The sequence below is a fragment of the Drosophila santomea genome, chromosome X (genome assembly GCF_016746245.2).
Source record: "Drosophila santomea strain STO CAGO 1482 chromosome X, Prin_Dsan_1.1, whole genome shotgun sequence".
Lineage (NCBI taxonomy): Eukaryota > Metazoa > Arthropoda > Insecta > Diptera > Drosophilidae > Drosophila > Drosophila santomea.
In genome coordinates this window covers 5,190,137-5,201,499 of record NC_053021.2, presented here as the reverse complement: position 1 = coordinate 5,201,499, position 11,363 = coordinate 5,190,137, and the positions used below count along the sequence as shown (strand labels likewise).

Genomic DNA, 11,363 nt, shown 5'->3' with positions numbered 1-11,363 from the left:
ATTGGATTAAGTGTTGGACTTCAACAAGGTTTCTCTAATAAATACAGGAACTCGAAAAATCTGAAATTGAAACATTGTTACCTGAAAATGTTTTATTATATTAGCTACATGTAAGGGTATCGAAATTGCGCACACATTTTTCAACTGATTATTTATTTGTATTTTCCTATGTCAAATATTTATACACAAACTTCGTTCTTCCGCTCTCGACTTGAAAAGGGTCTCCGTGATCGAAATATCGAGATAACCCCTTTTTTTTTTGCCATACTTCGGTTGGGGTGAGGATCTGCAGAAGCGAAAAGAACAACAAACTGAAGTTGCCACTTAGGGAAGGTCCTCGAAAACGAGATGCATTCGAAGGGAAGTCCCTACGATAAATACATACTTGCAACTGCGTTGTAATAAGTGATAGTAATACACGTGCTGTGTAATACAATGTCGAGCTCAACAAATAACATGCGTAATTACCAAAGGATGGGACTTCCTTGTAAGGAAAGCTCTGAGAATCGTTCCAAAAATATGAATATGGTGTTATACATTTTTATTTCTATTTCAACAGGCATTCCTTTACCACTGTAATTTCGAGCAGGGATTGCTTAACTTGGGGTGGTTCTTGGCACCCTTCCCATAAAGAGAGGGTTCTTGAAAACCAGCAACAGGCTGCGACATGTCTGCTCCTGACAAGGGTCAATTATGCGCATCAATTAAACTGTATTCAAACTGAAATTAACAATTATATAGTCTCCTGCATTTGCGTTGTAACCCAAATAGGAGTAGTAATCAAACGGAGAGGGGCAGAAACTTTTGTTGCCAAAAGGTACATCCTCTAGACATCAAGACAATTACAATTACATTTATGGCGGCGCAAAAAGACGCGTTTTTGTTGTCTACTCATTATCATAGTCGACCCGCCGAAAATCAGGGCGTTGAATTATCAAAAGGTTGAGATTCTAGGGCTGCCGCCGATCTGGTCTTTCGAAAGAAATATAAATAGAAAAAAAACGTATGGTTTCTGTTCAAGAAACTCAGACACGTAACTGTGAAACATAAAAATTGACAAATCGAAAACGAGTTGTCCGCACGCACCTCAACATATTTACACCTGATCATAGGCCCCTTTTTCGACGCTTTATGGGTTTTGCGATCACTTCTTAGGGCCCACGGTCACCCATTGAATTCCTGATTCAGCACGTTCTTTTCCACCAATTCGGAGTAATAAAAATTCTCTCCAAATCTGTGACCCATACTAAAGACGATCATTAGCATTTGGAGTGGAATTGCGTCATGTAATGCAAGGGGTAATACTCGGTCTACTTAATGAGGCCGCAGAGGAAAAATACAAAAAAATTTACATGTGTGGTTGGGAGAATTCCTTTTTATCCTCAAAATTTTCAGTTTATGACTATTTGTTAAGCTGAAAATGTTGTGGGAAAAGTCCTGGAAAATAAATAGTTAAGTACTCAATATACCGGCTATAGTTTTATGTAATCCCTACCAAGATAAGCAAAGTTGGAATCATAAAAATGCAATGAAAAAACCAGGTAAACTGACTTTTACCTGAAGCCGTTGCTATCTGCCCCGACTTCATTGAACGATTCGGGCTGTAAATAACAAAATATTTGTATTTCATTTTCGGGGGAACTCACTGATAAACGATGTCGACTATTTTAAATTAAATTTCTTATATATGTATATATATTTTATGACCATTTTTATATTGGGTGCCACCCTCCGAGTTTGTCTGGGTAATATTTACACTTCTGATCGCCCGGGGGCGATAAGTCCTTCTCCGGACCCTCGAAAATAAGTGTCCGTTGCGGTTGGTATGCAACTACAGTGGGCATCGATTCGGTAATCCTAATGTAGTCTTGCAATTTAAATTAAATATTTTAAACTAGCAAAAGCCCTTAAGCTATTTCGTTATAATGCAGCTTTATATGTTTCAACTTGATAGCTTAGGCGATCTTTAAATCATACTTATCGACAGTCTACTGTGTGATAAACGTACAAACTACAAGAATCGCGTTCCATTCCCCTTTCGAATCCGATAGGTGCTCGACACGCATGTAATCTCCCGACAGATATCATTCCGCATTGGAATAGAAATATATAAATTTCAAGCTAAAGTCAAATTAATGGATGCCGGCGCAAATATTTGCCACGTCACTCCGTCAAGTGATTTCAATATCATAGCCTTTGGTGGGACTGTACCATTAGAAGGGTTTTCCTTTATTTTGCTTATTGTTATCCAAATTTCGGTTACCTACTCGGTGGCACAAGGACAAGCTTCTTCTGTAGGGAAGTGGAAAAAAGGGGGTTCAACCTTTTCGCTTTTTCGATAAATCTGAATCTTTTTGTTTCCCATTCATTACGCTTTGATTATTGTTTGCAAACTGAATGAAAGTTTGTCCTTTTGCGGAGCACTTCAACTACTGGGCTGTACAGGTAAGAAGCCTGCCTTTGTCTTGGCTTTTCTGAAGATTTGAGCTTCTTTTGGTTTTTTCTGGTTTTGAATTTCAGCTACGAACTTTTTTTTGTTATTGGGATCGCCGAAAAGAGCGGTTCACAGGCTCGTCATAATGACGCTTATTATTCTACATCATTCCACATATTATTCTATGTATATTATACCCGCGACCCACAAAACTGACAACTGAAAATGCTTTTCAAATGTTTTCCCCATCCCATCGCGCGCTTTTCCACTTTTCACATTCGTTTCTATCTAAGTGCCGGCGAGTGGAAAATGTGTCAGACGCTTTTGTGTAATGCGTAGCGACAGAAAATCGGACTGTAGCTTCAGCTTCGTCACTTGCCATACATATATGTATAGTGTCGTCCAGAGCTAAAAAAAAAAAAACAATCGCGAAAATTCGGCGAAAATAGTAACATTTTTGTGATGCTTAAAATGCTGAAAAACGCATAATTATATATATTTATAAATATCTTAATTTGTAGTTGTAATAACACAGTAGATAAATTCATTAGAAGTGGAGGAATTTTATCAAAAAAGTCGTAAGTTCTATAAATGAAATGTGATAAATTACAAATAATTTGTAAATATTCAGTTTGTTAACAAACCAATTCAAATATGTATACGAAAAGTTAGCATGTTAGGGCCTATCATATTTTATAGCTTCGCTAGTTGGAAGCAAAAAGTTAGATTTAATCTGTAAATAAGCTAATGGCCATCGAAAAGTTTTTGAAACTTAAATGCATGTATGCTAATTTAAGCGTTTGAGAGGCTCGTCTGCTAAAGAGAAACCTACAACTATTTCCAGAAAATTTAAGCAAAGTCGGTTCGGCATTCTAAATGTGACAATCGTGGCGAGATAACTAATTTAATTAATGCATAACCATAACGATTATTTTCGTAATTATATACACACTGCCGATGAATATGCAAGCACAAAGATGAGACCAAAAAAAAAAACATAAATAAATAAAACTGGATAAATCTATGAAACTATAAAACGATGAAACTCGTTTGCTAGCTGTGGACAACTAATGACGAACCAAGTTTCAAGTTTAGGCCAACTTGGCGACAGGTGCAGGGCCCATCCCAAAAAACTCCAATAATCATGACGTCATGGTCATCATCGACCGTCCATAAAGACATAGATACACACAGAGAAAGTTTGTAGCCCAACCGATGTTTGTCAGATGATACATTAAACTTATACATTACAATTTATTATTACCATAATTTTTCTGCATTATAATGATATTTTATTTATAAGCTAGTTTCTCCAAAATATAAACCAACAAATTATTTCATCAAGGATTTTAGTGAAAGCTATGACAAGTTAATTTTTTTGTAAGTGCAAAATTATGCGGCCAAATTAAATGGGCATTCAGATATGAATTAAGTTTAATCAATGCAAATGATTTGCACTAATTTAGCAACAAGTTTTCGGTGTCAGTTTGCTTAACTTCCTAGTTTGCCTGGCACAGTGTTCCCTTGTTAACAGGCCCCTCATAATGAGCTGCGGAAAGATTGTTAACCGAACTCGAAGTGGAGATCGCAATTAACAAGTTATTATTGCCGAACTTAACTCGTTTGCTAATTTTAAGAGCATTTCGGTCTGCGCCTTCATTTTTCAGTTGGAAATCGCCCTTTAAGGACCAAAACGTATAGGCAATCTTGGATCCAAAGATCACGCGAAAATGTGATTCATTGGCGGTGTGTTACAAGTTGATTGGAATTTCTTAGAATCATTTCGAGTTGTTTGTTCAGCTCGGACAACAATTCGAAAGAATCTGTTTTGGATCTCTGATTCATAGTTTTGTGCAGTAGAATATTAGCATGCTAAGCAACTGCAGATATCATCCGGATATTTACAATGAACTAGACAAGTCGGATTAATAAATCGCAATGAAATTGGGCATAATAGATGAATAGATGAATAGAAATGTAATTAACGAATCATGGCCATTATCGGATCTACTCAAGCGATCCCCGGCCCAGAAGCACATCATCGAATCGGTCAAGTTAGTTGACCCACAGTTGGACTCATTCGCTGCATTGCCATTCCATTCACAATTCACAATATCATCTAAAGTAATACCCCGAAAACTGCGGCACACTCCGCTAAAATACCCACAGTATGGTTGCCCATTCACTTGCAATTGCCAGGTTGCCGGCATCGTGATCGGACAATCAATTTAGCTGCATTCGTCGTTCTGCGAATTGAGTGATTCACTCGAATGCAGCTCTAGTTTTTGCTCTCTCCCACGCCATCGTAGTATCTGGATGTGAGTGCATGTGAATGTGTGTGAGTTTGAGTCACTGCGACTGTAACGGGTTTTCTGCACGGCGAGAAAATATTGCTGCCGTGCGAGAGCTGGCATCTTAAAAAATATTAAAATCTCCAATCATATCCATTTCTCCATTCATGCTGAGATTTAAGTTTTCCGCAATCCACAGCCCTTTCGCCCAGTGTAGCCCCCAATCATTTCGCAATTATTGATTTTGCCAGTGCAAATAGTTGGCAAGCTGTGATTTCTGAGCCGGGTTTTTGTGTGTGCGCACAATATTTGAACGGACGACGACGCCTTTCGTGGTAATTTAAAAAATTTTGTGTACACAGCTTGTTAAGATTCGTAAACAAATCACGTTAAACAACAATGCGCAAGCGCAGCTGCGTCGGCGCGCAGCTTTTTTGAATTTCGCGCCGTCGCCAAACATGCAATACACATGCATACAGATACAGATACAGATACAGATGCAGATATGGATCGAGTATATATATATACATATACATACTATAGGGCGATATGGTACATATCGCAAGATGCCGGTTGCGTTGGCGTCGCCTCACATTTTGACCGTTTCTTGTTGAACACATTGGCGGGCATTCATTAAAGATATAGCGGCTAGGATAGGGAGAATCGGGGCATATCCAATCGTTGTGTCGCTTGGTATTATTTTCAAATAATTTATTATATATTATGCATATAATAGTCACTTTTTATAACACTATGTATGTTAGATATTGATAATAATGCAAGAGTACTATGTGCCGTCCTAGGAAATACATTTTAGGAACATTCCCATACTGCTGTTCATTCTGTATTGCACTATAGATAAACAGAGTTTTTATTATGCTACTAAATAATTGATTCATATTTCACTTACTTTTCAGGGTATATATGGTGCGTTTCTGTGCCCTGGCGAACTTTTCGTTTGTGGCCTCTGTGTTCCATTTCGCATTCATTAGCAGTATTCGCACTCTTTCCGTCTCTCCGATGTCCGCATTCATTTTGCATGCATCGTTTTTTATTTTATTTTTTTATTTTTGTTTTTGCTTAACGACGCCGCAGTCTGCCGATCGTTTGTATTTTTTTCTCTTTGTTTTTTTCTGTTTATTTTTTTTTTTAATAAACACGCCAAGACAACGACGGCAACAGCGGCAAAAATGCAAAAATAAAATAAGAAAATAAGAGGAGACTGCGCCAATGCCGGCCGGCTTTTTTAACCGACTGAGTCACTGCAGGTTTTTGAACTTGCTAAAATCGCTGCGCAGTCGCATTCGGCGTGCAATATTCAGCGCGCTCTTTTCCTGGCTTCTATGCTTTTTCTTTTTATTTTTTTATTTTGGCCTTTTTGGTCCTTTTCTTTTGCGGTTTCTGTTGTGTTTCGCTGTTTCTCGGTTGGCTGTTGGGGTTTTGTGCGATTTTTTTTGTATTTACAAATCTCTTGATTGTTTCAGCGGTTACAAGCGTCACAGTACAGGACCCAATCGATAGAAAGGATTTCATTGAAAGCAAAATGGTATATACATATGCTCTATCGATTTCTATATGGCATTAATGTTTCAGTAGTCTGTTTTGTATGACATTTGTACAGCACGTAAAATTGTGTCCAGTGATTATTACATATTACGCATACGTAGCGTGTACGCAATACCAATTTTATTATTAGTTATCAAAAAGGAGATGAATATCTTCTAGTGAAGCCTTTCAAAATATTTAATATTTGACTACTGTTTGGTTCAGCCACTGTGCTTCCCCAAAATTATCTGCGATATTGTTTCCTCAATTTTCGATGCGCTCAGCTTTGATTCATAAAATAAATGGATCGCCTTTTAATTGCACAAATGAGTTTGTCTGTTGAATATAGCTTCCCCCGATTTCCCCGGAATCCCCCAAATCCCCGCAGCCCGGTGAAATTCAAATGACGACATGATTGGCCCCAAAGGGGGGGAGTATGATTCGATCTGCGATCTCCGATCGCTCAGAGCCTTCATAAAACCCCGTCCACGGGATCCCGCAACTGGCAATTAATTAAAATGCATTAATTATTACCCATTCGCCGAGTTCGCGGCTCTTTTCCGCACATTTGTCGGTCGTTTTAATGGCGCCGGTTTATTAGCATTCTGCCCCCGAGAGTGACGCCTCCCGGCTCCCAAAAGTAGGCCACATTTATTCGGCCATGTCCTTGACTCGCCCCCGGAAATATTTTCAAGTTCTTATCAACTGGTTATGACATAGCTTTAAATATTATTTTAAAGTTGGTAGAACGAAACCCATTTACTTATGCATTTGTGTATTTAATTGAACATTTCAACAGCACGACCATCTTAACTCATGCCTTTTATTCGCTGCTTTTTTGGCCTCAGAGTGGGGATCAGCTCATTTGGCTCATTTGGGGCTCGCCGCTGACGTTGTAAATTGAAGCTAAAATGTTATCCCCAGCTGGATCTCTCTGGATCTTTGGATGATGGAGGTCGAGTGATGGCAGCGCTGGAGACACAAAGGGGAAGACAAAAGAGATGGAGACACTTAAGTTTTTTGGTCGTGCTGCGAATGTGACAAAACAATTAATGTTTATTTTTGCATTTTAATTTGCCAACATTAATTGCAAGTTTATTGAGCTGAAAGCCAACGAACCCAACCGCTGGCCTTGGCTGTGAATAGGTTCTCTTCTGGGAGGTCCAGTGATCTTCATTTTGCCGAAAGGGTCATGGTCATCAGGACGACAAACATGGAGTGGGCCAGCAGGTTGAACTCGGCACCAAGTCTCTTCCAGTAGTAGTCGAGGATAACAGAACCGTAGCGAGCTGCAAAAGCGATGGCAGCCATGCCGCCATACATATTGCTGGACTGGTTGACGCCCAGGAAAAGCAGGGAGACAACGTTGCCCAGGAGTGTGAGTTCCTTTAGGGTCTCCGTGGAGGTGTCCTCGTTGTCAGCTAATTTGGCCATCATGTCGTAGACCAATGGCACCACAAAACAGGTGTGGGCCAAGGCCAGGCTCGGATTGGTGGACTTCAGATAGAGCTCGATATTGGTCAAAGACAGCGGCACTATCTCCATGATGCCCGACGTAATCAGCCGCACCCGATTGCACTCATCATCGTCATTGCTCGCTGCCCGCACCATCCCCAAAATTCCATGAACCAGGCTCAAGGCCGCTGTTGCATAACCATAGGGCGTTTCCAGGGGGTGGAGGGTGTACATCGCATAGCCGGAACTGACCACCAACAGACTGTTGAACAATGCGTCCATCAGCAGCATCTCTTGCTTTCAATTTCAGTGCCCTTAAATCTAATACTGTTCAACTGGCCCTTCTGACATAGTTTGCCCTATGTTTTTTTTTTTGGCTTTTCAGTGCGTCAACGGAAAATTTAGTGTTAGTCAACTTGTTTTAGCCCATTTCAATGGCTAGTGGGTTTGACAGAAAAGACAAAGCTAACCTCTAAAGTAGACACTTCTATAATTCAGGCCGCTGCTTGAAATCGCGATATTCTTGACCAAATGATATGCTACATAAACGAACTTTTGCATTTGGAAATACGTTTAAGTTAAATAGTAGTCATAAGCCTTCATGGCTAGATCGCTTAAGATGTCAGGATGGCAATAACTATACATATATGGCAAGTCTAGTCGGAGCTTCAATGGATGTGGATTCGCTGGGATGCAATGAACCTGACCGTTCAACTTCTCATCTGGCTGAGCACCGAGCAGTGAGCAGTAAGCAGTGAGCAGCTAGCCCAATGTCCCCGTTGATTTATGGCATCAAGGGTGGGCAGCTTAATCCACTCACATCCACCTGCGATCCACCTGCCGGCGGCAGATGGCTCAAAGTCTCGTGACTCGGGGCCCAACTCCAAGTCCAAGTCCAACGACTTAAGACCCAAGACGATTGAGGACAGACCGGGACAGGGACCGGGAACGGGACCGCGACGGGGACCACAACCACAAGCTCGCTTTAATTATTAATTTAAATCGCACCGTTTATATGATAAAGACACTGGGACGTGCCGCTGAGCATTAGTGCATGTTGCAAGTGAAGTGGCAAGTGCACCAGCGAGGACAGGAGCGGTTCTGGGACCATGTTCCTGTTTTCTGAATGTGAATACATCAATTAGTTTTGTTAGTACAGTTCTAACACTTACCTTTACTTTTATGCTCATATTTTATTGGTTGATTATAATGTTCTTGAATTTTTTCTTTTGATAATTGAATAGTTTGGAAGATATCAGAACCTCTTTCCAGTAATCCCGATCCTCTGAACCGCTCCTATTTTCAACTACACTGAGTGGCGTGACAAAAGTTGTTGCTCGAGTGCCTCCCCTTTGCAAAACCCGCCGCTGACCCCGGCTCCGCCCCTTTTTGGGTCCCCACCCCTGCTCGCCCAGACAATATATATGTAGATATACGTATGTATGTATATGACCAATATTAAGTCTGCAGGCGAGCTCTGCAAGCGTAAAAATATGAAAAGTGCTGCAAGTGCAACAAGTGAAATATGAAAATACGAAACAAAAAAATACGAAAAAAGCCAGAAGTGCAAGTGCAGGCAACTCGGCTCAGACACTCAATTCATAATTAATCAGGCTCTTCTTTCCACTTTCTGCGGCGAGCTTAACACTTCCCCTGGGCCACACTGAGCGAAAAAATTGCACTTTAGTCAAGCGTGTATACGCAATTGTGCTATCTTGTATAAATCATTGAAATCTTTCATACACAAATTTAACAAGAATTATATAAATGAGCCCTCCAGAGATTCCAAAATGCAGTGCTTGCCATTTTCTTTTTTCGTTCGTTACATAATGTTCGTTGCAGGGAATGTGATCCCCCAATGAGAGCCCCGTTTTCTGGCAGTGCAGAGACAACCCTCGACCCTCGACGGAGTTTCCTGACTGTGCGCCAAGGTTGAGCGAGCATTCGTGATCCGGATCTGGCGGGGAATAGACCGTACTATAAGCAGGCCAGACCCAGACCATTGCGAAGACGCTCTGCAGAGTCCAGACTGCAGACTGCAGACTGTGCAGCTGGCTTTGAGCCCGACTTTTGGTGGATCCGTTCTGGGCCAGTTTACTTTTCACTTGCGGACTTTTGTGGCTCGTGTGGCAGCCAAGGCGTAAAGGCCTATTGATTTATGGCCAACTCGGCGCCCCGGCTAATCAGCGGCATTTGCATGCAGATCGCAAGTGAGTTTTTGGCCAAAATGTTTAATGAGGAGCGCACCGAAGACAAAAAGACTGCGTGGCCAAATATTTTCCGGCTAACAAAACCAAACCAAAATGAAACGGGCCAAACAATAAAAAAAACGTCAAATGCAAATGAATAGTAAAGTCGAGTATTAAATACTCTTCATTTAGTACTGATAGTTACCATGGCTTTAATTCAGCGATCAGGAAATATTAGTCAATCCAATCTTCAGCATTCGCAAAAAGTAGTCTTCTGCGGTAAACTTTTGTGTCATTTGTAAGTGCTCCTTGGCCTAGTGTTCGATTTGAACGTCAGAACACAGGTACCCCTTAATTTTAGAGTATCTGAAAAGGAGACGCCTCGACCAAATTGATCGGGGCAGTCCAAAAAAAGTGCGTGAGCGATGCGCAAATATTTGGCCAGAGTTTTGGAAGTGAAATAAATGAAATGAGTTGCGTTGCGTTTGGGGCTCTCGAGCTGCTTGAAATGCGCGCCAGAAACCCTACGCACTTCATAAATTATTTAACAGCTGCCTTGGCCAATCCAGGGGGGTTTTCGAGGGGCTTCCATGGGGGTTTCGATGGGGGTTCGCGGGGTTTTCGCGGGGGGCGGTGACCAGCGGAAGGGGACCAATTTTAATTGCCGGCTACACGACAATGACAACACACCACCGCACGCACTTTTTGGAGGCCGATCGTCGAGTCAGAAATCCGAAATCAGGCCCAACAAAAAAAAAAAAATTGAAAAAGAAAAAAAAGGCAGCCGCAGCAACGCAGAAATGTGCGAATTTTTGACAAGTGCAAACCGAAGTCGAGGCATGTACAACATGGCTTTGTACACGATTGTCGCCCCGCCTGATTTATGGCAAATGCCCCGGACAAGTTTTCAGATCTAAGCGATCCGTGATCCATGATTCATATACAACATACAGATTGCCTCATTCGGGTCCTGGGATAATGGGGTTTTGCCAAGGGAAACACTTACGATAAATACAAAACACAAAAAAAAAAAAATTTGTCCAAAAACGCTGAAGATCGCGCTATCAGATGGCATGAATGATTGTGTTAACAGGTTGTTGTAATAATGTGACAGGAAATGGTTAATTAATATTCCCATACTAAAATCTCTCAATGGATTGGCTTGGGCAATCGATTGACAAGCATTAAATCAGTTGACCAATGAGCGTTTGAGGCAATGATATTAGCATTATATGAATAATAATATAGTTGTTCTATTATGTAGGATGGAACGATTTATAATTGGTATTTGTATGAATACTCCCAATCCTACCAATTAAATTGAGCGACTCAATTAATTTAAGTGTTTCGTTCGGATTTCTTTCATGTTTTCAGTGATTAAGAATGTTTAATTGACGAAAAAACTTTTTCATTTAAATGTCAAGTAGAGCCGGAATCATCCAATGAAAA

General features: G+C 40.8%; 1 protein-coding gene across 1 annotated transcript; it reads right to left on the bottom strand.

The window, feature by feature from the left end:
* Positions 1–7,033: 7,033 nt before the first annotated feature.
* Positions 7,034–8,171, bottom strand: LOC120455854. Its single transcript, XM_039642325.2, has one exon. It carries the CDS (start codon positions 8,014–8,016, stop codon positions 7,444–7,446), a length of 573 nt encoding a protein of 190 aa, XP_039498259.1. The 5' UTR covers positions 8,017–8,171; the 3' UTR covers positions 7,034–7,443.
* Positions 8,172–11,363: the final 3,192 nt, after the last annotated feature.

Bases quoted from the DNA above. Each gene is read 5' to 3' on its own strand.
- LOC120455854 (XM_039642325.2), bottom strand. From the start codon at position 8,016: ATGCTGCTGATGGACGCATTGTTCAACAGTCTGTTGGTGGTCAGTTCC.